Below are 27,700 nucleotides of genomic sequence, written 5' to 3'. Positions count from 1 at the left end.
GTCAGTCGCGCTCCTGCTTCATTAATGAAGTGGGAGGAGTGTGACTGACTGACGTCACGCGCCGGCCGGACCGCTGCATTCATAGAATGAGTACTGTTTCAGGCGATTAGGCTAGTTTATCAAAGGAGAGCCATTGCTTCAGCATTAAAGAAATAGACTTTACATACAAAGAGACTGCTGTGCGCAGAGTGTAATGGGACACATATTAATAAAGTAATGCTGTGAAACAAAGGGCCATGAGGGGGACCAGCATAAGTTGCTATGTGTGTCATCAGTACTAGGAATATAGCTGTCCCCCATGACAGTGCGTCAGCCACAGGTCCCCCATGACAGTGCGTCAGCCACAGGTCCCCCATGACAGTGGGTCAGCCACAGGTCCCCCATGACAGTGGGTCAGCCACAGGTCCCCCATGACAGTGGGTCAGCCACAGGTCCCCCATGACAGTGGGTCAGCCACAGGTCCCCCATGACAGTGGGTCAGCCACAGGTCCCCCATGACAGTGGGTCAGCCACAGGTCCCCCATGACAGTGGGTCAGCCACAGGTCCCCCATGACAGTGGGTCAGCCACAGGTCCCCCATGACAGTGGGTCAGCCACAGGTCCCCCATGACAGTGGGTCAGCCACAGGTCCCCCATGACAGTGGGTCAGCCACAGGTCCCCCATGACAGTGGGTCAGCCACAGGTCCCCCATGACAGTGGGTCAGCCACAGGTCCCCCATGACAGTGGGTCAGCCACAGGTCCCCCATGACAGTGGGTCAGCCACAGGTCCCCCATGACAGTGGGTCAGCCACAGGTCCCCCATGACAGTGGGTCAGCCACAGGTCCCCCATGACAGTGGGTCAGCCACAGGTCCCCCATGACAGTGGGTCAGCCACAGGTCCCCCATGACAGTGGGTCAGCCACAGGTCCCCCATGACAGTGGGTCAGCCACAGGTCCCCCATGACAGTGGGTCAGCCACAGGTCCCCCATGACAGTGGGTCAGCCACAGGTCCCCCATGACAGTGGGTCAGCCACAGGTCCCCCATGACAGTGGGTCAGCCACAGGTCCCCCATGACAGTGGGTCAGCCACAGGTCACCACTGTAGCATTAAAGGGTGTTGCCCATTTTCAGGGTTAAACAGGGCAATGCAATAAAATAAAAAAGGACACTTTACTTTCTGAATAGCATAAAGAGTAACTGTTCTTTCACACAATTTAATTTAATAGAGAATATAATTTAATAGCAAATTTCTAAATCGCTTCATTTAAAAAAAAATATGCCTGCATCCACCAGAAAAAAGCTGCAAAGTCATGACCACTAGGGGTCTCACTTCCACTTAAGGTGCAGTCAACTGCCTGTTGTCAGGCAAGATTTGTTCCTGTTAACAGAGACTCAGAAGACTGCTGAGGGGAAGTAGGGGTGTGTCAGAGCTAGCTGCGATTGTAAGCCTGATGATAAAACAACTGCTTCCAAACTGAATTTGGACATGACATGAGCCTCCTGCTTTTCTGTGTGATTTGTATTCCTCCCTATAAGCTTTCTGAGCTCCCTTGTAGAAAACAAACATAGTAGGAAGTGAGGTCATATTAGTAAAGTGCTGGTAGACTTGCATAGAAGGGAAACTCCCTCTGTTCTGAGTGAAATGCATCTAGCTGTGCAGCTGAAATGGTATATTATGGCTAAAAAACATTAGTGAAGCCCAAACATAACTGTTATTTTACAAAGAAGCACAGCCATTATGCAAACTTTTTTTGAAAACTCTGGTACGATTTAAGGTGTGCTGCTGTGGTCCTCTCAGACCACACAGGTACATAAAGTATATTGTAAACTGGAAGGAATATACAAAGTAAAATTAATAATCTATAATTGTTGATCATACAACCCATTTAAATTTACAAGCCTTAAACCTATCCTAAATCTTAAACTATATCAAATCAACATTTCAGGACCTAATATGATTGTTTCAGTTTTCAGCATTGGGAATAATTCCTATGGACAGTGTGCAAGACGAATTGTTGAAAGTGAGATTTACAGGTGAGAAATATTCAAAGCATGGTAAACCTAAAGCCCACCTTATCTACATTTATTGTCGCAGTGAGACAGATTTACCAACGACGGGCATGTCATAAATTTGCCACATCTTTAGCAGTCTGTGTAGCAGACGCACGCTATGAATGTCATAGATTTGAGCTATGATTTACATCGGTTCCTGGCACACATTATAGTAAATTTGGTGGGCCACACTTGGCCGCCCTACCCACTTCCATTAAACACTGCTCACTTTTCTTTCCATTTTGAAGAATTGTCAAAAACTGCACAAAGTTGCAATTTATGACTCAAATATGGCATGCTTCATAATTTGTGACTTTGTCTGTGGTGTAATACATATCCCCCTATTTGTTTTAAAGAGATTTGTCATTAGGACAGTCTCTGGTAAACGATTCCTTCGTTCTGGAGAAAAAGTATTTTTAATCCATATGCAAATGAGCAGTAAAGTGCACCAAGGGTGGTCCTAAACCACTCTGTGCATCCTTGCTTCTCCTACTTCATTTGCCAGAACCTCCCTCTCCTTTTTGATTAACCAGGCCAGGTGAGATGGCTATGCAAGAACCTGGCACTGTTAATTGAGAAGTAGGAGGAGCAAGGGTGCATACAGTGGCATGGACCCACCCGCAGTGCTCTTAATTGCTCATTTGCATATGGATTAAAAACTACTTCTCCAGGAAGAAGTAACGGATAAGTAAGTGAAAGGTGTCAATGCCGTGCAAGGCATTAAGGTGAACTTCCTGCATACACACTCCCTTTAAGTGAATAATCTTATTGTTACACAGATTTATAGATCTCTAATAATGGTATTATGACTTTATTTGTGTAACACTTGTAAATGTGTATTGGAGCCAGACTTTTCCTCATAACTGCATGCATTTCTTAATCTCCCCAAAAAAAAAAAAAAAACCTCAGTGCAAGCCTTTGGGAAATGCATCAGTCACCCCTCAGTCAAGCACTTTGTATTCCGGTCTTACAACTTTATTGCTTAATCGGGCAGACTTATTGTTTGCCAAAAATTGTTCATATTTAGGCTCCATTCACACATCCGCAAAATGGGTCCGCATCCTTTCCGCAATTTTGCGGAATGGGTGCTGACCCATTCATTCTCTATGGGGACGGAATGGATGCGGGACAGCACACAGTGTGCTGTCTGCAGCCGCAATTGCGGAGCGCAGCTCCGCAAAAAGATAGAGCATGTCCTATTCTTGTCCGCAGCTTGTGGACAAGAATAGGCATTTCTATGGGGTTGACTGGCTGGTGTGTTGCAGACCCGCAATTTGCGGGTCCGCAACACACCACGGACGTGTGAATGTAGCCCTAAAGGGTTTCTACCACCACATTTTGACCTATTTAGCTGTCAGACACTAGCGATCTGCTAGTGTCTGCTCTACCTAACCATGCTATTGTAATTCCTTTCTGTGCAGCGGTTACCCTAAAAAACATAGTTTTATTATTGCTATGCAAATGAGCCTCTAGGTGCTATGGGGGCGTCTTTTCAGCACCTAGAGGCTCTGTCCACTCACTCACTATTTCCGCTGCCCAGCGCGCTCCAGCCCGCCCCTCTCCTCAAGATTGACAGACTACTTCTCTGCATCTCGGCCGAATTCTCGCGCCTGCGCCGTGTGCTTCGGTGTTCGGCGCAGGAGCAGTGACTGTCTCCCTGCGTCGGCATCTTCACTGCGCCTGCGCCGATTACGGCGCAGGGAGCATTATAACAGTCACTGCGCTTGCGCCGAATACAGAAGCACACGGCGCAGGCGAGAGTGGGCTGTCAATCTAGAGGAGAGGGGCGGGCTGGAGCGCGCTGGGCGGCGGAAATAGTGAGTGGACGGAGCCTCTAGGTGCTGAAAAGACGCCCCCATAGCACCTAGAGGCTCATTAGCATAGCAATAAAACTACGTTTTTTAGGGGAACCGCTGCAGAGGTAGGAATTACAATAGCATGGTTAGGTAGAGCAGACACTAGCAGATCGCTAGTGTCTGACAGCTAATTAGGTCAAAATGTGGTGGTAGAAACCCTTTAAACCACGTTTACCCTTATACTTTATTTATTTTTTTTATGCTATCTTACCGGCAAAATAAAAGAGCCTGACACTCTTTACCATCCCCCTTTTCTAAGACATGGTTGTGTTTTTTTTTTAATGGTTTGTAGTAAGGTGTGCATTTAAAGGGGTATTTTGATTCTATAGGAGTTCTGGAGGTAGCCAGGTGCTGTACTTGGCTATCTTTTGAACTCCCATAGAAATGAATGGAGCCGGTGCGTACATTTTGGTCATTTCAGGGGAGCAGCAGGGGGTACAGGGCCTCGTTTTCGTGCTCGGTGGGCATCCCAGTGGTAGGACCCTCCCCGATCTGATAGTTATCACCTATCCTTTGGACATTCTCTGCTAGATTTATATAAAAGCTGGCAGCTTAGGGGGTATGCACCTTCTCGGGGAACGTGTCCTTTCTACTGCAGCTAGTGTCAGTTGACGGATAGAACTGAGCATGTTTTCATCTCAGAGAGCAGGACAGAAATTAGAAGGCCAGATGGCGCTGTACAGATAGATTTCAGTGAATTACTCACTGGCTATACTACATTTTTAATTATATGCAATTACAGAAGTATTCAGATTCAGGTGCTGGTTTCAAAAATGTAGAATATTTATTGTGTGACAACCCCTTTAACTACTGTTTGTTTGTTGCTAGTGAAAGCCAGTTGATTCACAGGGTAAAGCAGCTTGACAGCGCAGTTGTCCAGGTAAGGCACAGTATCGGTGTACTTAAATTGGATTTTTTTTTAGTTACACTTTACCACTTCTAACAGGTACAAAAATATTAACAAGGAAAACGGGGGAGAGGTCTGAAAATCTTTTTAAAATGTTTTAGGTTTATTTCCAAACATTTTGATGCTTGGTCTTTGTGTTTGCAGGTTGCATGTGGACAGGATCATTCTCTATTCAGGACAGAGCGAGGAGAGGTTTATTCCTGTGGCTGGGGAGCTGATGGGCAAACAGGTTCTTTTCTAATGGGTTTAGTTCTTGTAGATTTATTCCGGTGTCTGCTGATGTATGATATAATAAAAAGGTCATATTAAAGGGTAACTGTCATGTTTTCATAAAAAAAATCAATTTTGCATATGTTGCTGCAGCAGCATTATGCATAAAGCAGTCTTTAGTTTCTTCACATACCACTGTTTTTCTTGAGTTTTTCCTTTTAGTTACGGCTGTTTAAACATTTACAATATGAGGACCTTCTCAAGATGGCTCCTCTGCCAGTTCTCTGAGGCTAAAACTGCTTTCCCTCACTTCCCATACACACTTGCTGTAGCCAGCAGCTCCCTGCCAGCCAATCAGATTGGATTACTGAGAGACACGCCTCCTCACTCTGAAGCCTAATGCAGGCATGCAATGTGAAGGACCGCCCCTCCGTCTTCCTGTCTTCTTAGCCAGAGACAGACAAGCCATAGCAACTGTCTTTTAAGGGAGCAGTGGAAAGGGACAGACAGGGCCGGATTAACGTAGGGGCTGATGGAGCTGCAGCTCCAGGCCCCTACCATAAAATAGGCCCATCTGCCAGCCAAAAGGCCGTCGGGAGGGTTAAAAGTCCTCTGTTGTACACAGCGCAGCCACATAGCACACAGTCAATGCAGAGACGCTCACCTCACGCTGGCAGCAGGGAGCCTGAGGGCGGGACTCGGGAGGAGCGTAATATGATCCTAGAGTGGAAGCTGCTTCTGCCAGCCCCTCCCCGCCCACCAACCAATCAGAGCTGAGGCAAGGCAAGCACTTCACAGGTCCTGTAAGGGAACTGCACAGTGTTAAAGTGTAGTTCCCAGGTTAGAACAGTGCATCTGCCAGGACCTGTGATGACATCATCTTCAGCATCACAGGTCCTGCAGAATCTAGCAAAGGAACTGCACCAAAAATGGTGTAGTTCCTAGGTTTCAAAGGTACATCTGCCAGGACCTGTGATGACATCATCACAGGTCCTTCAACCCCTAACAGCAAGTATTTGAAGTTCACAATCAGCTCTGCATTGATCCATACAGACTGGAATGGAGTGGTAAGAGGAGGTCCTCCACTTTTCATCATTTACCCCCCCTCCATGCCCTGTTTTTACTCATTGCTCACTCATGTATAATACTTCAGACAGGTACAGTGACCACAACCTCATGTACTTCACACACACAGTGACTATAATGTATAACTGACCACATATTTCTATAAACACTGCATCTACAGTATTATACCTTGTATGCCTCACATCTATCTATATATATATATATATATATATATATATATATGCACACACACACACTCTGCATATATTAAACAGTATTATAGATGCAATATGTACAGATATATAATATATATTGCAGTGTACTGATATGTGAGGTACAAGGTATAATATATGCAGTGTGTATAGATATATTGTATATACAGCAGTGTACTGATATGTTAGGTACAAGGTATAATAGATGGTGTGTACAGGTATATTGTATATACAGTATTGGATTGATATGTGAGGTACGAGCTGTAATTTATACCTCATATATCAGTACACTGCTGTATATACTATATACCTGAACACACTGCATATATTATACCTTGTACCTCACATATCAGTACACTGCTGTATATACTATATATCTGTACACACTGCATATATTATACCTCGTACCTCACATATCAGTACACTGCTGTATACACTATACATCTGTACACACTGTATCTATTATACCTCGTTTGTGTGCCAGGCCTGTTTTGTAATCCCAATCCGGCCCTGATGGCATAAATTATAAAACAGCAGCGAACATAGTTCATGGAACAAAGAGAGAGGCCTGGAATGGGTAGTGGGAGGGGCTATAAAAGGGCAATGGGGGCCCAATTTAGATTCTTGCTATGGGGCCCAGTGATTTCTATGTACGCCTTTGACAGGAGCAGAGAGATAAGAGAAGTGACAGATGACACAGAGTTTAGATTACAGGTTGAATTAACCCTTTAGGATCAAATTGGCTTCTCAGGAGATATATATGTTAAAGGCATCTCATTCAGTAGCTATATAACTAAGGGTGGGTTCACATCTCCTTTATGGATTCCGTTAAGTGGGGACTGTGGGGACTATTTTATTATCAGCCAGTGACTGTGTTACTGTAATACTGTTATCAATTCAGCACATAGTTTTCCCTGTGTGTGCATTCACATTTCACTTCACTTGGTTCGTTGTACTACTGTCAGTGTCAGACTGTTGTCACTGTGGGTAACAATGCACAACAGACAACAATGCACACCACAGTGACAGCTCCTGACTCCTGTCCTGAGTACTCCTGTCCGGCGTCAGCCTCAGCTTCCCTTCACTATCACTATAATCAATCACTCTTCCTGATCCTGACTCACTCATTAGAGAGCTGAAGAGCCGACTGAGTCAGCAGCAGCAAGTGAATCGAATGGATAGCATCTGCGCATGCGCACCGGCACCTAGAGTCTTCAGTTCACTTGCGAGTCAGCTCAGCAGTCAGTGACTCACCAAGTGAACCGAAGATCCGATTCATGAATCGGTTCATTTGAATGAGCTGATTCAAATGAACCGATTCATCTGAAAGATCCGAACTTCCTATCACTACTGAGGTCATATCCGGCGGGCCGCGGCATTACAGGAACAGCACCAGCTGCTCTGACGTCCTGCCGCCGGATATACGTCACAGGATATCCGGCGGCAGGACGTCAGAGCAGCTGGTGCGGTTCCTGTAATGCCGGCCCGCCGGATATGACCTCAGTGCGCCCGCGGTTATCCCTCCTGCACGCTGCGCTGTGTACAACCTACTCAGCAGTTTCGACCAGCACACGGCCCACAGCGCTCAGCCACACCAGCCCGTGAGACAGCAGGAGCTTCTGGAGCAGGGCAGGTATCAGATAAACTCATCCAGTTGGAAGGGAGGGCAATCATAGTGCTGTTCTGATTTATGGACACAGCTCTCAGCATGCTTATCCAGCCTTCTATCTGGCTGTTTCTGAGCCTGTGGACTGTGACTCTCAAGAAGCACAGCCAGATAGAAGGCTGGCTAAGCATGCTGAGAGCTGTGTCCATAAATCATAACAGCACTATGGAAATTACTGACTGGCTAAGCATGCTGAGAGCTCAGTCTAAATAACATAACACATTAAAGAAATTACTGTTTCTAGTTGCTAGTCCACAGCAGCTAGAAACAGTAATTTCTTTAAAGGGATTCTGTCACCAGGTTTGACCCCTGTCAGCTAAAAATATGCTGATGTTCAGGGCGTCTTCACGATTCCTAATGTGGGCTTATAAATGTCATCTGTGGGCTTATTTAGCTAAAAAACAGCTTTTACTAACCTGTCAGTCAAACAAATAAGGTGCCCAAAGGAATGTTAATGGGTGCAAGATGCCCGCCGCACCCACCGCCGTTCGTGCCCAGCGCCGCCTTTCCGGACTTCTGCACCGCCTCCTAATCCTCTGTGCCGCCTCTCGCTCTCCCTCCCTCCCCCCTCCTTCTGCTGTAAGATCTCGCGCTTGCGCACAGGGCTCTGCCTGATGCGCCCGTGCAGACTTCTCCATTTGGCTTCTTACAGCGAAGTGCGCATGCGCCGGCACTTCGCTCAACCCCTGTATGCGCAAGATCTTACAGCAGGAGGAGGGGGGAGGGAGGGAGAGCGAGAGGTGGCACAGAGGATTAGGAGGCGGCGCAGAAGTCCGGAAAGGCGGCGCTGGGCACGAACGGCGGCGGGTGCGGCCGACACCTTGCATTCATTAACATCCCCTTGGGCACCTTATTTGTTTGACTGACAGGTTAGTAAAAGCTGTTTTTTAGCTAAATAAGCCCACAGATGACATTTATAAGCCCGCATTAGGAATCGTGAAGACGCCCTGAACATCAGCATATTTTTAGCTGACAGGGGTGAAACCTGGTGACAGAATCCCTTTAATGTGTTATGTTATTTAGACACAGCTCTCAGCATGCTTAGCCAGCCTTCTATCTGACTGGCTAAGCATGCTGAGTGCTGTGTCCATAAATCATAACACAGCTCTATGAAAATTACTGTTTCTAGCTGCTGTTGTCCACAGTCCACAGCAGCTAGAAAACGGTAATCTTCATAGTCATGTTAAATGATCACTATAGTGTCAGGAAAACAAAGCGGTTTTCCTGACACTATAGTGCCCTGAGGGTGCCCCACCCTCAGGGTCCCCCTCCCGTGGTCCCCCTCCATGTTGCCAAGATAGAAGCCAAATGAAGGGGTAGTTGCAGGAACAAAATACTTTAATGGTATCGATAAAATATATAGGTAATTAAGACACTGAGTGCAGTTCCATAAAAAGGCCCAGCAAAATCCTCAGCACCAGGCCCATGATGCTCTTAATCCGGCCCTGGGGACAGAGGACTGTTATTATGAGGTAATTACAGATCTTTTGACAATCATTGACAGACTAACTCATGTATACATGCCTAACTCTAATAAACTAGCAAAAAAAGTATGACAGTTACACTTTAAGAAGAAACTCTTGAGTCTTCCTTTGCCAGAAAGGCTACTGCTTAAAGGCTATGTACACCTTCAAGGGGCATTTTTTTTTATGATTGCCTTTTACTCATTTCTGCTAAGAATTTTTTTTTTCCATTGGTCATTATTAAAAATGTTCAGCCGTTTCTGAGGTACACGTGTTAATCAGTCTGTTTGCAAATTGTCACATTCTGTTTTGTTTGAATCCCCATCAGCTGATGGCTCATGTGTAACTCTTATCTTTGATCTCCTGACCTCATAAACACTTATTTAAGCAATATTCTTATCAGTTTAATAAGAATTGAGCTATAATAAATGGTTATGAGGTCAGGAGATCAGAGATTATACCTCTTAATGAGTCATCAGCTGATTGGATTCAAACAAAACAAAGTAACAGCTTGCAAATAAACAGTTTTTTAAGCCCTGTATCTCAGAAAATACCAATTGAAGAAATGATTTTAGCCCAAAATGTGTAAAATGCAATCGCCAAAGGTGTCCATAGCCTTTGATATTCTTTGGATTGTGAATCCTTCAGTGATCCAGTGTTATCACTAACATGCTAGGGTGAGGAGGTTGGTGGTCAGGACCCATTAAGGGGGCTTACTAATTCCCAGCTATGTGGGGTTTTTTTTGTTTGTTTTTTGTGTATTATATCTTTTGTGCAGTAGTTTTGAACAAATGCATAAAGTACTATGGAGCTTGTAGTACCTCTGTTGGTGTGAATTTTTACTTCTATTTCTTAGTACATGTTTATAAAAGTAAGCAGCCCTTATCCACTTTTAAAGCAAAAAATATATTTGAAGATTAGATCATATACTAAATGAAAGCTTATTTTTCTTGGAAATTTCTCTACCTTGTGTAAAAGGGTAGCTTAATTTACATTTTATATGATGACACATGCCACCATTTTTATTTTTTATATTAGTACTTTACCCATGTGTAACTCTGTATAAAATAAGAGCGGCCTGAAGTTGTAGCAGGCTATAGCCACCATATTTCAGATCTGTAGTACTTGTCTGTGTATAAGTGCCTTAGGGAGCCAGCGCCCATGAAATAGGTATGTTGTCCTGGACCACGTCCCCTTCCCCACCTCTTAGTGGCCTCTACTATTACAGAACTGTACATATTGTGAATAGCTTTCTTTTTTGTTCCCTGTTTCTGCAGGTCAGGGACATTATAACATCAGCAGTAAACCTACCAGGCTGTCTGGTGATTTGGTCGGTGTGAATGTTGTGCAGGTAGCCACTTTTGGAGATTGTTGCCTGGCAGTATCGAGTGAAGGAGACATTTACGGCTGGGGAAATTCTGAATATTTGCAGTTGGCATCTATAGCTGATCTCACGCAGGTAAGATAATCCTTTACAAAAGTAAAAGCAAGAGAAAAAAAACACATTTGTTTTAAAGGTTCCCCTAAGAAAGTGCCTTTTCCTCTATATTGTGTCTGCATGATACAAATCTTTACCATGATCCGATACAGGATACTCTGTGACATGCACTGAAGGTTTTTATTGCAGGGATTTCGTGTCATATTATATTGTCTTTGTAGCTTTTTTTTTTTTTTTTCAGATAGTTTTTATTAAACAGCTTTTCCAAAATTATACAAACAATAAGGACTCCTTCTTTACAGATAGTATTGCAGCCAATCAAATGAATTACATACAGAGCCATTATTTAAGCCCACCCAAAACAAAAGGAAATAAACTCTCCCAACCGCCCACCCCCTAGCGAAGAGACGGTCCGCCATTTGTAATAACCATATCGCATCTCATCATACTGTCCAACTGATAGTCAGTAAAAAAACATATCCCTCCCATGTACATGCGTAGGGCCTATCAATAATACCTAACCACTTAGGCAGGCCACCGGAATCACTCATTAGTCCACCCTGGTTTGTTTCTTGTCATATCCTGACTTCTACACAAATACTGATTTCCAGTCACTCATCCCGGTCTGCCCCCCACCAGCTTAAGGGGAGTCTAGACAGACCCAGTGGAGGAGGACTCTGCCCCAGCGGAGAACCACTTATCCCATATTGCTGTAAACTTGGCCTCACACTTCCTCTTAACATACACCCACCTTTCTAGATGGAGTATATCATTCATCCTGTTAAGGAATTCAGCCACCGAGGGAGGCTGAGTTCAGAGAAGAGCTACTAAACTGGTACATGGATTGCAGGATAAAACTTACCAGGAAAGATTAAAGGAACTTAACATATATAGCTTGGAAGAAAGACGAGACAGAAAGGATATGATAGAAACTTTTAAATACATAAAGGGAATCAGCATTGTAAAAGAGGAGAGAATATTTAAAAGAAGTAAAACTGCTTCAAGAGGACATAGTTTTAAATTAGAGGGGCAAAGGTTTAAAAGTAATATCAGGAAGTATTACTTTACTGAGAGAGTAGTGGATGCATGGAATAGCCTTCCTGCAGAAGTGGTAGCTGCAAATACAGTGAAGGGGTTTAAGCATGCATGGGATAGGCATAAGGCCATCCTTCATATAAGATAGGGCCAGGGGCTATTCATAGTATTCAGATATATTGGGCAGACTAGATGGGCCAAATGGTTCTTATCTGCCGACACATTCTATGTTTCTATGAAATCAGTATCGAACTATCAGTTTTTGGGCTTGAAGTAATAGGCGTTGCACCCCAGTCTTTGTAGCATTTGTAGTATGTATTTTTTTTAAATCAAATCTTGCATTGTAATATAGATGTTTTATTGATATACCTACGGTATATTCATTTAGGGCTCATTTAGATTAACGTAGTGTGTGCTGCACGGGCACCACCCGGAGGCATTGACCCGAAATCCCACAGAAGTGCATCATAGTGCTTCTGTGGGCTTCTGATCTGTGCCTCTGTTCCGCAAAAGATAGGACAGGTCCTATCTGTTTCCATATATTATGGATCACAGATCCTTTCAAGTCAATGGGGCCGTGCCGTTTGTGGGCCACAGTACGGGCACTGAGCCCTTACGGTCTTTTATATTAATATGACTTTTAACTGTATGCTGTATTACCATTTGTATTGTTTGGGTCAGAGTGTATTTTACTTTTTCCTTTAGGTCAATGTTCCACAGCTCTTACCATTCAAGAATGTTGGGAAGGTGAAGCAGGTGGCTTGCGGTGGAACTAGCTGTGCTCTTTTAAATGGTCAGTGTAAACTGTGATGTTAAAATAAACTCTAATAGCTGGCTGATATGGGTCTGAACACTGGCACCTCAATCGGCTAAATGTCAGGGTAGCTGCATAACAAACTGGAGTTGTCATGATGGAGCGTGTGCAGGTCCAAGCAGTGTTATTTTGTATGTGCAGCCATGCACAGTTGAAACCAGAACTTTACATACACTATATAAAAAGACACACATGCATGTTTTTCTCAATATCTGAATTTCTCAATATCTGAAATCGAAACAGACCTTTCCTGTTTTTGGTCAATTAGGATTACCATAATTATTATTTGCCAAATGCCAGAATAATGTCAAAAGTTTACATGCCTTTAAACAATTCTGGACTGCCCATATGATGATGTCATGTGTTTGGTATATCTGAGTTAAAGACACGACTGTGGATGTATTTAAATGCCCAGGAATAATAGTAAGTGCACTTAGATCCCTGGGCGCCGCTCTATGTAGCCTGCTACTTGGTTCATATTCTTTGTACCCATGAAAGGTCCTCTTTAATTACATTCATTGGTGGCGCAGTGCACCCCCCCTCCCCCTTAGAATTAGTATCATTGGTGGTGCAGTGCGCCCTCCCACCCCCCCATTATTAGTATCATTAAATAAACATATTACATATCGCCACATCCGAAAAAGTGTGAGCTATTAAAGTATTAAAAAATATTTCCGCTCTGGTGAAGGCCATAACAGAAAAAAAAAATCAAAACCGCTCAATTTGCCATTTTTAGTCACCTTGTCCCCCAAAAGATGTCACTGTATGTGAGAGGTATGTGGTGCTGTATTCTCTTATATGTACCACAATGGGCAGCACATTGAACACATTTTATAAGTTGTCAGAAACTTGTAAATAACTCATGAAAGAATAAAGTTACGTTAAAACCAAGCACACCATTGTTTTTCTTGTGAAATTCCCAATAAGTTTGATGTGTCAAATGACCCTCTTCCTATTGAAAAAACAAAAGTTGGATTCAAAATGGCCGCCATGGTCATCACCCATCTTGAAAAGTTTCCCCCCCTCACATATACTAATATGCCACAAACAGGAAGTTAATATCACCAACCATTCCCATTTTTTTAAGGTGTATCCATATAAATGGCCCACCCTGTATAATGCAGGAAACTATTGGATTTGGGAACTATTCCGGACTCGCCATTAACTGGGATAAGTCCACGATTCTTCCACTTGATCCACTCCCAGCCTCACTAGATCTAAAAGGCTTACCCTTACAAGTAGCTGATAGATTTAAATATCTAGGGGTGGTGGTGACTTCATCTCCGACCGACTACATTAAATTAAACATGGATCCACTGATTGCTAAATTTGTCACTAAATCCAATACTTGGTGTAAACTACCGCTTTCAGTTATAGGTCGCAGCAATTTTATAAAAATGGTGCTTATGCCTCAGTTGTTATATCTCCTCCATAACTCTCCAGTTTGGATTTCACAAAGAGTATTTTTAAAAATTCAAGGGATTTTTAGATCCCTAATTTGGAGGAAAAAGCAGCCGCGAATAAGTATTGCAACGCTCAAAAAAAATAAAGAGGGGGGGCGGACTATCTTTACCGAATCCATGGCTCTATTTCATAGCTGCCCAGATTCAACATTTTAAAGGATGGCTCCGGACTGAAGAGTTGGATTCTTCGGCTGCCATCATCTCATCTCATCGATTGCCACAGTGGAAATGAGACCCTTGCGCTTGACCACGTTCCTTACTCTGTTCTTAGTGACCAAAGTATTGTCTAAATTTTAAAGTATGATAGGTATCAGTGCTTTTTGTGATGCTACCCCTTTATGGCATAATCCCCAAGTGCCTGAGATATTTCGCCTGGAGGGTTTTTCTCCATGGGAGAGAAAAGGTTTATTGTTCCTGGGACAACTTCAATCAGAAGGAGATTTCAAATCCTTTACGCAGTTGCAGGATGAGTCTAGCTTACCTAACTTTTCTACCAATATTTACAACTGAGACATGCGTTTCAGACGCAATTTCCCAGGGGTGTACGAATTTCTGATCTTCCCCCAGTGGTTAAACAGTTATTAAAAGCCTCTTCCACTAAGGGCCTTATATCTTTGCTATATAGGCATATTATAGATGTCTCCTTCTCTTCTACTACCATTAAGGCAAGGGTCCAATGGGAGAGGGATCTTGGTGCATTGTCCCAGGAACAATGGACAGATATTTTGGCCCTCACTCCCTCTCTGACGGTTAGTGAATCTCAGCGACTATCACAATTGTATCTCGTACATCGAGTATATAGAACCCCACAATTTCTCTTCAGAATTGGAGTGCGTTCAGACTCAAAATGTCCTAGATGTGGGGAAGGGGATGCGACATTGCTCCATATGATTTGGAATTGTGTACGATTGCGATCCTACTGGGAGGATGTCAGACATATTATAACAATGGCAACTCGAATACGTCTACCTGATGACCCTAGGGTTTGTATACTGGGGATACTGGACTCTCCGGGATTGGGAGACAGGAACTCCCTATGTATTCATAGACTCCTGTTCCAGGCTAGGGTACTAATAGCTAAACACTGGATACGAGAGGCCCTGCCCACAAAACAAGAGTTCATTAATAGGATGAATATAATTTTGAGATTAGAAAAGGGAGTATACGCTAAACGAAAATGTCCAAATAAGTTTCTATCTTTATGGCAGGGGTGGGTTGAGTCAGCACAGTTAGCGTCCCAGGCACTAGTTCAAGAATGTACACGGGGACAAATGTCTTCCTTACACTCTCTCTCCAGGGGAAACACATAGTTACCGTATAATGTTCAAAAGGCTGGCCTATTGTAGATAGACGGAACTGTTTTGGCGTCCAATTGTATAACTACTCTTACACATACTGATATGGATGTCTCTCTGCTCAAGTTAAGCTAGGGTGGGGGGGGGGGGGATGTTATTGTGTTATTTTATACAAGGTACAACGTTCAACTACCTAAATGCTGCAATATTCATATAGATCTTGATTTACCATAAATTGTCATGGGTGTCTGCGTACACCAATGTTTTTGTAAGTTGATATACTTATAACCGACTATACAAAGCTACGGACTCCTTGATGATATTCATGTGATGATGTTTATTTCAATAAAAAATAAACTGATTTAAAAATAAAAAAAAGATGGCCACTATACCTCGCCTGGTAAGGGAGAAATTGGACTGCAAGGTGCACCATAGAACCAGAGAGGTGTAATAGCTACAGAAAATCTGGAGATGGTACAGGAACTCTACCTCTAAAGGGAGCAATGTGGCTGCTTGGGGCATACTAGACCCAGGCATAAGTAATGGCTACAGCCCTTGGAGATGGAGCACCATAGGGCCAGACAGGTGTAAAGATTACAGCATCTGGAGATGGTATAGGTACTCTACCTATGAAGGGAGCAATGTGACTGCTTGGTGCACACTAGAACAGATAGGTGCAAGAGCTACGCCAATTGAAGATGGCCTCTATACTCGCCTGGAGGAGGAGAATACGGCTGCATAGTGTACTGAAATGGCTACAGGCACTCACTTTGGAGAACCAGGGCTCCCTCTGTATATATGGTTGCGTGTCGCACGCTAGCACCAGAATGGCTGTTTTAGCTGCAGCGCCTGGCGGGAACACTCTCTTTTACTAGGAGGGTGTGTTGAACATAGCTCCTGGTACAGGGAAATAGCTGAAGTGCTGGCAGTGGTACATGTACCCCCCTGATAAGGGGAAGGCGTACGTACTTGCGACACCACGTAGGTGTGCTGGCATGCTAAACACGTGGCGGGCTGACTTACCAGTGTGCAGCCAGGGGAGCGTCATCCGAAAGTAGACTAGAGGGGATACCAACCCTGGAGAGGAGAGGTTCCTCAGTGGACATTTGTCTTTAACCACCCAGAGAGAATCTGTATGGTGGAAGACCGCCTGATGCTCTGTTACCGAGAGAGAATCGGAGCAGAGGTGTACCCCCGAGGCAGCGGATGAAATGGCAGGGAAGGATTTGTCGCCAGCCACAGACCTGTCCTGGGAGGGACCCGAGGATGCCGAGGATAGATGTGACAACCCAAGGTCGTCCTAGTAGAGTGTGCCCCATCCGCGGAAGGATCCCTGGGAGGGTAGAGGTGGCTGCAATTTTGGGCAGGCAATCTGTGCCGTGACCCTGCCATAGTTTTGGAGAGTCAGACAGGATTCCCTATTGCTTTGGACAGGGAAGAGGCCCAGTCAGGAGAGACCGACACAGAAGTGGGTCAGGGCGACCATGAGGGGGCTGGGGAGCTACCGCTCTCAAACAGGGACAGGCAGACCGCGTAAGTGGTGTCTGTATGAACTGTGCACGGACGTCACTGCAGTCCACACCCAGAGAAGACATTACTAGAGGGGTCAGGTTACATCATGTGGGGAAAATATATATGTATACAACATAATACTGGACGGTCTGGTCATCTCAGAACAGTCCGACTGCCAGAGAAACGCAATCACTGGAGGGGACTCGGGGAAGCAGAGGGGGAGGCTGGGAAAGGGAAAAAAATGCCAGCCAGAGGCTGTCCTACCAGGCCCCAGGTGCTGTCTCCCGAAGAGGAGCTGCAGAGGGGACCAGGGAGGTTCCAGGAGAGATGCCAACAAGATGGAGTCATCTTCTTCCAGGCAGAGGGAGGAGGGGGAAGCTTGGAAGCCTAAGAACACCACCCCAACTGTGAAACACGGGGGTGGCAGCATCATGTTGTGGGGTTGTTTTGCTGCAGGAGGTACTGGTGCACTTCACAAAATAGATGGCATCATGAGGAAAGACGATTATGTGGAAATACTGAAGCAACATCTCAAGACATCAGCCAGGAAGTTAAAGCTTGGGCAGAAATGGGTCTTCCAAATGGACAATGACCCGAAGCATACTGCCAAACAAAGTGGCTTAAGGATAACAAAGTCAATGTTGGAGTGGCCATCACAAAGCCCTGATCTTAATCCTATTGAAAATTTATGGGAAAAGCTGAAAAGGCAGGTGCGAGCAAGGCGACCAACAAACATGGCTCAGTCACACCAGTTTTGTCAGGAGGAATGGGCCCAAATTCTGACCAACTATTGTGAGCAGCTTGTGGAAGGATATCCAAAAAGTTTGACCCAAGTCATACAGTTTAAGGGCAATGGTGCCAAATATTATTGAAATGTATGTAAACTTTTGACTTTGCAGAGCGTAATAAAATGCCTTATAGGGAACCGGTCACCGGGATTTTGTGTATAGAGCTGAGGACATGGGTTGCTAGATGGCCGCTAGCACATCCGCAATACCCGGTCCCCATAGCTCTGTGTGCTTTTATTGTGTAAAAAACCCCGATTTGATACATATGCAAATTAATCTGAGATGAGTCAGAGCTTGAAAATATGACTCTTTGGTCACACAAGTAAGATATGACTCTTTTTTTATGTTAATTTGCATAAAAGGTGGAAAGTACAAAAATGCATAATACTTATTGAATTCATCTGCTTAAAAGTGTAATTTATATGTTTAGGGTAACACCATGAACATTTAGAAACGCTCAGTGAGGGTAGCATAGTAGAGGTGACAGGTCCTTTCTTTCTTTCTTTCTTTCTTTCTTTCTTTCTTTCTTTCTTTCTCTCTTTCTTTCTCTCTTTCTTTCTTTCTCTCTTTCTTTCTTTCTTTCTTTCTTTCTTTCTTTCTTTCTTTTTTTTTTTCTTTTTTTCTTTTTTTTTCTTTCTTTCTTTCTTTCTTTCTTTCTTTCTCTCTTTCTTTCTTTCTTTCTTTCTTTCTTTCTTTCTTTCTTTCTTTCTTTCTTTCTTTCTTTCTTTCTTTCTTTCTTTCTTTCTTTCTTTCTTTCTTTCTTTCTTTCTTTCTTTCTTTCTTTCTTTCTTTCTTTCTTTCTTTCTTTCTTTCTTTCTTTCTTTCTTTCTTTCTTTCTTTCTTTCTTTCTTTCTTTCTTTCTTTCTTTCTTTCTTTCTTTCTTTCTTTCTTTCTCTCTCGTAAACTTCTGGTTTCAACTGTAGCAAGGTAACAGTGCTTTCTCTTCATGATGGAATTTGTAGTTCCTAGAGATAATAATCTTGAGATTTTTAGTCCAGGACTCTATATGTTAATGCTGTATTGAGATAAAAACTATAAAATGGGTTGTCCGTCCTTAAAGGATAACTGTCGTATTTTATTGTTTTTGGAGTATTGGATTGTGGTGATTAAATACACAGTGAAAAGTTGAAATAGGGCCACCAAGGAGATATTAATTACCCCTTAATTCCACATTTTTGTTCCCTGTACTGCCTATTTTTACCTGTGCTTAAAATAGGGTTGCTAGGCATGGTCCCACAAAAGTCTCACTAGGCATGCGCCGAGCCCAGTGACGTAATCTGAGCGCTATTGCCTCAGGAGCTTGATGATCATGCAGGCGGTACTGCGCCTGCGCGAGATTTCTGGTGGCCGACAGGAAGAGGAACAGGGGATTTCTTGAAGGTAGAAGATGACGTGGCAAGGGGGCGGAACCATTTGCCGGGGCTGTGGGCGTTCTTGGGCTTCAAATTAAGGCGGGCTGGGCACTGCAGGGGGGGGGCATCACTGGGCTCCAGAGAGGAAAAAAACGCCCCTCTGGGCACCTTGGAGCTTCATTAGCATATCGGAAAAAGAGCTTTTTTTATCAAAATGACAAAACGAAATAAAGTAAGAAGACCACTGCAGGAAATAAGGTACTTTATTGAACATAGCAATGTTGAAAGCTTAAAATGCTAAAAGCAGGTGACAGATTCCCTTTAATTATAACTTTTTGTGAATTGGGACATTTAAACTTGCTTTTTTTATTTTTTATTCCAATTTAAATTTAGTAGGAGTCGGTTCAGGTACCCAAAATTGCCTCAGACTCCGATTCCTCAGCCCTGATCAACAGATACAGCCCCCCCCCCATAACAGTGCGTCCTCAACAGATCACCCTCCCATAACAGTGCGTCCTCAACAGATCACCCTCCCATAACAGTGCGTCCTCAACAGATCACCCTCCCATAACGGTGCGTCCTCAACAGATCACCCTCCCATAACGGTGCGTCCTCAACAGATCACCCTCCCATAACGGTGCGTCCTCAACAGATCACCCTCCCATAACGGTGCGTCCTCAACAGATCACCCTCCCATAACAGTGCGTCCTCAACAGATCACCCTCCCATAACAGTGCGTCCTCAACAGATCACCCTCCCATAACAGTGCGTCCTCAACAGATCACCCTCCCATAACAGTGCGTCCTCAACAGATCACCCTCCCATAACGGTGCGTCCTCAACAGATCACCCTCCCATAACGGTGCGTCCTCAACAGATCACCCTCCCATAACGGTGCGTCCTCAACAGATCACCCTCCCATAACGGTGCGTCCTCAACAGATCACCCTCCCATAACGGTGCGTCCTCAACAGATCACCCTCCCATAACAGTGCGTCCTCAACAGATCACCCTCCCATAACAGTGCGTCCTCAACAGATCACCCTCCCATAACAGTGCGTCCTCAACAGATCACCCTCCCATAACAGTGCGTCCTCAACAGATCACCCTCCCATAACAGTGCGTCCTCAACAGATCACCCTCCCATAACAGTGCGTCCTCCACAGATCACCCTCCCATAACAGTGCGTCCTCCACAGATCACCATTAGTTCAGAACCCACCAAAAGCACACCTTTTGGTTCAAAATATTTTTTCTTTTCTTATTTTCCTCCTCAAAAACCCAAGTGCGTCTTATAAAATGAAAAATATGGTAGGTCCATAGCATAGGGATTGCTGACTCCAAGGCTAGAAGACCCCTTTAACATTATTGTTATTAGAAATGTGAGAGTTGATTTTATTCTTTCACATTGATGTTTATTGCTTTTATATTTACTTTGACTGTAGAAGATGGACATGTCTTTGTTTGGGGTTATGGCATTCTCGGAAAAGGACCAAACTTTACAGAGTCTTCTGTACCAGAGCTAATTCCGCCAACGCTGTTTGGCTTAAATGACTTCAACCCAAATGTGAAGGTGTCCGCGATCTCCTCAGGCCTCGGGCACTTTGCTGCAATAACAAGTAGGTTAATGCCGACATTTTAAAAATATCTACATCCAAATCTACAGAATTTACAGTACCAGTAAAGTGGACAAAATGTTAGAAATCTCATCTTATCCTGCGCTGCAGATTTTCAAATGGAGGATGTCAAAGGTTGAAAGCAGTGGAGGTTACTCTGCAGTCCCGGCAGCGATTCCTCTGCAGTCCCGGCAGCGATTCCTCTGCGAAAACCATAATTTTGTGTGGTTTTCTTCCTGATCCACTGCATTTTCCTCGGTCACTGGATTTTTTTACTGCATTAAGGGCAGCATGAACTAGTGACAAATTCCTTGAGAAAAGCACGATCGCTTTCTTAAATTGACTAAAATCTTGTATTGAAGATCTCCAGAGCTAAAGCCTTTATTAACACGGTGCAGGATGATTGGGTAATAAAATTTATGAGGCTGGCCGCTGTAGCAAATGTTAATCAGTGGCGGGAAGAGCAGAGTACTCAGGAGTATCGGGACTTGCCAAGCCCATGTCCTGGGTATTGAACAGCTCCAGCTCTGGAGCTGTTCAATACATGATTTTAGCTAAAATGGCTATAAAGTCCGGTATTTCCCTATGTTTATTCTACATCACACATAAAGCCATATTAAACCACTGGGATTGATCACTGATTCTGCTTTAATTTTTTCCACTATTGATTATGGAGAATGTGTGAACTAAAGGTTATAATTTAAATGGTCAGTGTTCGAATGTATTTGCTCGTTATGTTTCGGTAACACAGAGAGCACAGTAGAATTTCTAAGAAAAGCCTGTTTCCCTGACAGATATTTAGGGATGCACTCTGATTTTCATGTCTAAGGCTACTTTCACACCTGCGTTGGGTGCGGATCCGTCTGGTATCTGCACAGACGGATCCGCACCTATAATGCAAACGCTTAGATCCGTTCAGAACAAATCCGTTTGCATTACCATGAACAAAAAAAAAAATTACAATTTTTTTATTTATTTTTTTGTTCATGATAATGCAAACGGATCCGTTTTGACTTTACATTGAAAGTCAATGGGGGACGGATCCGTTTGAAAATTTAGCCATATTGTGCCAACTTCAAATGGATCCGTCCCCATTGACTTACATTGTAAGTCCAGGCGGACACCCGAACGCTGCAAGCTGCGTTCAGGTGTCCGCCTGCTGAGCGGAGCGGAGGACAAACGGTGCCAAACTGATGCATTCTGAGCGGATCCGCATCCACTCAGAATGCATTAGGGCTGGACGGATCCGTTCGGAGCCGCTTGTGAGAGCCTTCAAACTGAACTCACAAGCGGAGCCCCGAACGCTAGTGTGAAAGTAGCCTTAGCCTGTATTTTCTTGTCACCTATAGGCACACTGTGCCTAGTCCTGGTGCTGAGTCTGTGTTGGGCCACATGGCACAGAGATTCAGTGCACCCCTGTGTCGTGCACCCGTGGCTCTGCATTAGGGACAATAAAATGTGCTTGCTTGGAGTTTTTCTTTATAAAACCTTTTTTTTTCCTTGCAGATATTGGGGAGCTGTTTGTTTGGGGTAAAAATTTGAGAGGCTGCTTGGGCACTGGAAGACTTGAAGATCAGTATTTTCCATGGAGGGTAATATGTCTTCCTACACATCAACAATCTCTTAGTCTGAGCTTCGACCTTATGTTTAATTTGAACGTCATGAGGGCAGTTTCTAGGGTCCTAAAATATCCAGGGTGCAGTCACATATGTTACAGAATCCAGCAGAGGGTATATACAGGTAATACAGTAGATGGGGACAATGCTGCCTCCTGAGATCTGTGCATTGAGGGACAGCTGGTCTTTTTGTCCCATTTGACTGCAAAAATAATTTTGATTTTAGTTATTCTACATTTGTTATGTCCATGTACATTGCATAAGGAGCATGATATAAAAACCTATTTTACTTTCATGCAGGTAACTGTTCCTGGAGAAGTGGTGGATATAGCTTGTGGTGTCGACCACATGGTAGCACTTGTGAAGTCACTTAACTGATGAAAAGGGGAAACGGTGGCTTCATTGTTACATATTTTATTTGCTGTTCCTCATGTTGGACATATAAAATCTTCCTGTATAATCATGTAAAACACAAGGATGGAACTCGGCCCCGACAGTGCAGCGCCTTTTAGTCAATGGGCTGCGTTTATCGGATAATTATAGTTTTCAAGGTACTGTAAATGTGAAGACTTTTATAATAAACCACTTCAGTCATGGAAATCTGTAAGCAAAAATGATTCTTTAGAATACATTGCTATTTTGTCAACTTCATAAGTTCCTTTTTTGGAGATACTGTGAAGAATCTTTTTTTAGACTATAAGACGCCATTTTAGCAAGAAGAAATCCTGCTAAAAAGTGTCTGTCTTTTAGTCCACAGTCAGGGTAGTCCAGCAGTGCCAGACCCCCTGACTGCTTCAATAATGACTTGTGCTCCCTCTCCCTCCTACTGCTGCACCACAGCGCTACCCCAGGGTTGAACCCAAACCTCACCCCCAGAACGCATCACTGGCCCTCGACTGTTCCTGATAGGTGCCGCTCGGTATCTTGCCTCTGTCTGGTGCTTCACCATGATGGCCAGTGGCAAGCAGAAGCAGGAAGAAGAAATTGCTCCGGGACATGACCAGCCTCCCTCATAACCACAAGTGCCTCCTGTGACCAGCACGGCCTGACCTGCGCCAATATGACGGCAGGGTCCTCCTCTGTCTTGTACTGGCTGTTGCCTGTCACGGCTCATGCATGGGAATTTTAGACAGGGGAGATCGAGAGGGCTGGGTGGCGAGCATACATGTACATTTACAGCTTACATATGACATTTCATACATCTGCCCATAGAGGGGCCACAGAGTGTGTAAAATCAGGGCTAATGGCTGCAATAGAGGGGCCACAAGGTATGTACTGTAACATCAGCATAATATGACTCATTATTAGTTGCCATTATGAGAAATAAATGATCGGGTCACTTATTAATGTGATGTACATGGTGTTATTAGTTTAGCACGTTCGTGTGCCTCACATTAATAGTAAGTGACCCCATCAAGTACCTCCTCATAATGGGCAACATGGGGTTAATATGAGGTACATGATGAGGTTACTTAGTATTTATGTGAGGCACAAGGAGGTTTAAAAGTAATAACACCATGTGGCTCACATTAATAGTAAGTAGCCGCATCATGTACCTCACACATTAACCCCATGTTGCCCATTAGATGAGAAGGTACTTGCTGTGTGTGTAAGTTACTGATATTGATCCCTCCACTTCATTAAGGGAAGCTTTAAAAAGTCAAAAAAAATAATTCTAATTTTGTCTAAACCTGGGGAGTCTTACAGTGCGGAAAACAGTTACCGTATACTCCTTGTAGCTGCCGGTGCTTTCATATAATAAGTGTGTATTCAAACATTGTGGTCATAATGCAGTTTTTGCTGTGATCACAAAATTTTAAGAGAATTGTGGCAAAAAAACAAGATATATGTCCCATTTATTGAATACCAGCTTATATGCATCGGTGCTTGGAATTTCATATTCCATACCCGTTTACCGATCTGCATTCACGTGTCCTGTGGGGCGTAGTGACTCCACTTATAAAAGCGTTTTTTTGCCATAATGCATTAAGCAGCCGCAATTTACACAATTATGTTCTTTAACCCTTTAGTGACTAATCCTGTTTAGGCCTAGAACTACGTAAAGGTTATGCACATCCAAATAATTCTGACGTCATTTTTGTGTTTTTCCGTCACACATTGTATTTCACTTAGGTGGTAACATTTAATCGATATGATTTCTGTAAACTTATAAAAATTTGCAAACATGTATGAACATTTTTAAAAATGTTCACTTTCCTATTTTCAACTGGGATATTTCAAGTATTGTTTGAGAAATATACACTCACCTAAAGAATTATTAGGAACACCTGTTCTATTTCTCATTAATGCAATTATCTAGTCAACCAATCACATGGCAGTTGCTTCAATGCATTTAGGGGTGTGGTCCTGGTCAAGACAATCTCCTGAACTCCAAACTGAATGTCAGAATGGGAAAGAAAGGGGATTTAAGCAATTTTGAGCGTGGCATGGTTGTTGGTGCTAGACGGGCCGGTCTGAGTATTTCACAATCTGCTCAGTTACTGGGATTTTCACGCACAACCATTTTTAGGGTTTACAAAGAATGGTGTGAAAAGGGAAAAACATCCAGTATGCGGCAGTCCTGTGGGCAAAAATGCCTTGTGGATGCTAGAGGTCAGAGGAGAATGGGCCGACTGATTCAAGCTGATAGAAGAGCAACGTTGACGTTACAACCGAGGTATGCAGCAAAGCATTTGTGAAGCCACAACACGCACAACCTTGAGGCGGATGGGCTACAACAGCAGAAGACCCCACCGGGTACCACTCATCTCCACTACAAATAGGAAAAAGAGGCTACAATTTGCACGAGCTCACCAAAATTGGACTGTTGAAGACTGGAAAAATGTTGCCTGGTCTGATGAGTCTCGATTTCTGTTGAGACATTCAAATGGTAGAGTCCGAATTTGGCGTAAACAGAATGAGAACATGTATCCATCCTCTGATGGCTACTTCCAGCAGGATAATGCACCATGTCACAAAGCTCGAATTATTTCAAATTGGTTTCTTGAACATGACAATGAGTTCACTGTACTAAAATGGCCCCTACAGTCACCAGATCTCAACCCAATTGAGCATCTTTGGGATGTGGTGGAACGGGAGCTTCGTGCCCTGGATGTGCATCCCTCAAATCTCCATCATCTGCAAGATGCTATCCTATCAATATGGGCCAACATTTCTAAAGAATGCTATCAGCACCTTGTTGAATCAATGCCACGTAGAATTTAAAATATTTAAATTTTTCAGAAGTTTAGGAGACTTACAATTTTAACATTAATTTAAACATTTTTGAAGTACCGTGTTTTTTGCTTTATGAGACGCAAATTTTCCCCCCTAAAGTAGGGGGGGGGGGAGGGAGGGAGTCAGTGCGTCTTATAAAGCGTACCTGTGAAACATGGCTGCTGTACAGGTGGGCTGAGTGAGGACGGGTGCAGTGCAGGGAGTAAGAAGTGAGCGCAGGCACCGCACCGCACATATCAAGAAGCGGGCCTGGCTTCATGACCGATCATCTGCTGCTCGGCTGCTTCAACAATCCACTTCAACCAATCAGTCTCCCGCCCGGCCACTCGCCGCCATAGGATAAGAGAAAGAAGGAGGGAGGGAGTGTTACTGACCCTCCGATCCCCCAGCATCAGTGCTATCCCTTGGGACTCCTGGACTGTCTACACCTGGGTAAGTGACAGCCAGGATATGAAGGGGAGCTCAGCAATATGCATGAAATAAGACTATTAAGCTTCTCATTCACAGGAATAACCCATGGACTGCACTATATGGGTGCATTCCTATGGATGAGGGAGGTTATAGTCACATTTAATATAAACACTGTCCAAGGATTGTACTGTAATTAGCCTAAGTGTTTATATTGGGCTACTTTCACACTCGCGTTTTGGCTTTCCGTTTGTGAGATCCATCATGGGCTCTCACAAGCGGTCCAAAACGGATCAGTTTTGCCCTAATGCACTCTGAATGGAAAAGGATCCACTCAGAATGCATCAGTTTGCCTCCGATCAGTCTCCATTCCGCTCTGGAGGCAGACACAAATGCTGCCTGCAGCATTTTGGTGTCCGTCTGACGAAACTGAGCCAAACGGATCTGGCACAATAGAAAACTGATCAGTCTCCCATTAAATTTCAATAGAGTTCATGACTGATCCGTCTTGGCTATGTTACAGATAAAAACGGATCTGTTCATGATAGATGCATGCGGTTGTATTATTGTAACTGATCTGTTTTTGTTGATCCATGACTGATCCGCCCAAAACCCGCATGTGCAAGTAGCCTTAAATGTGACCATAACACCCTTCATCCATAGGAATACACCCATATACTGCACATATTTTAGTTCCGTTTGGTTCCAAATATAATTTAAAAAATTTTTTCCCCCTTTTATCTAAACCCTAGGTGCGTCTTATCATCAGGTCATCTTATAAAGCGAAAAATATGGTACATAATTTTCTCCTGCACCGGGCCAAGTTTGCAGAGGCATATAGGTGCCAGAATAATAGAAACACCCTAGAAATTACAACATTTTGAACCTACATCCCTTGAGTTATTAATTGGAGGTGATACCAGTATTTTGACAGTTTTTTTTTTATTATTTTTTTGCAGGAATTAATGTTAATCTTTTAAGGACTCAGCCCTATTTCACCTTAAGGACTTGGCCATTTTTTGCAAATCTGACCAGTGTCACTTTAAGTGCTGATAACTTTAAAACGCTTTGACTTAGGCCTCTTTCACACTTGCGTTGTTGGGATCCGGCATGCACTTCCGTTGCCGGAGGTGCCTGCCGGATCCGGAAAAACGCAAGTGTACTGAAAGCATTTGAAGACGGAACCGTCTTCCAAATGCTTTCAGTGTTACTATGGCACCCAGGACGCTATTAAAGTCCTGGTTGCCATAGTAGGAGCGGGGAGCGGGGGAGCGGTATACTTACAGTCCGTGCGGCTCCCGGGGCGCTCCAGAATGACGTCAGAGCGCCCCATGCGCATGGATGACGTGATCACATGGATCACGTGATCCATGCGCTTGGGGCGCCCTGACGTCACTCTGGAGCGCCCGGGGAGCCGCACGGACGGTAAGTATACTGCTCCCCCGCTCCCCACTACACTTACCATGGCTGTCAGGACTTTAGCGTCCCGGCAGCCATGGTAACCACTCTGAAAAAGCTAAATGTCGGCTCCGGCAATGCGCCGAAACGACGGTTAGCTTAAGGCCGGATCCGGATCAATGCCTTCCAATGGGCATTAATTCCGGATCCGGCCTTGCGGCAAGTGTTCCGGATTTTTGGCCGGAGCAAAAAGCGCAGCATGCTGCGGTATTTTCTCCGGCCAACAAACGTTCCGTACCGGAACTGAAGACATCCTG

At 44.0% G+C, this 27,700-nt stretch overlaps 1 protein-coding gene across 1 annotated transcript in view; it reads left to right on the top strand.

The window, feature by feature from the left end:
- Positions 1 to 22,932, top strand: part of RCC1L (RCC1 like) — a 36,460-nt gene extending 13,528 nt beyond the window's left edge. Inside the window, exons 5-12 of the mRNA XM_040424826.1 lie at positions 1,951 to 2,017; positions 4,720 to 4,771; positions 4,943 to 5,027; positions 10,692 to 10,873; positions 12,593 to 12,680; positions 20,554 to 20,727; positions 22,231 to 22,316; positions 22,641 to 22,932. Coding sequence (XP_040280760.1) covers positions 1,951 to 2,017; positions 4,720 to 4,771; positions 4,943 to 5,027; positions 10,692 to 10,873; positions 12,593 to 12,680; positions 20,554 to 20,727; positions 22,231 to 22,316; positions 22,641 to 22,718 — 812 coding nt within the window. The 3' untranslated portion in view covers positions 22,719 to 22,932. The remainder of the gene's footprint in view (positions 1 to 1,950; positions 2,018 to 4,719; positions 4,772 to 4,942; positions 5,028 to 10,691; positions 10,874 to 12,592; positions 12,681 to 20,553; positions 20,728 to 22,230; positions 22,317 to 22,640) is intronic.
- Positions 22,933 to 27,700: the final 4,768 nt, after the last annotated feature.

Source organism: Bufo bufo, chromosome 3 (assembly GCF_905171765.1).
Source record: "Bufo bufo chromosome 3, aBufBuf1.1, whole genome shotgun sequence".
Taxonomy (NCBI): Eukaryota; Metazoa; Chordata; class Amphibia; order Anura; family Bufonidae; genus Bufo; species Bufo bufo.
This window is presented reverse-complemented; position numbering and strand designations above follow the sequence as displayed.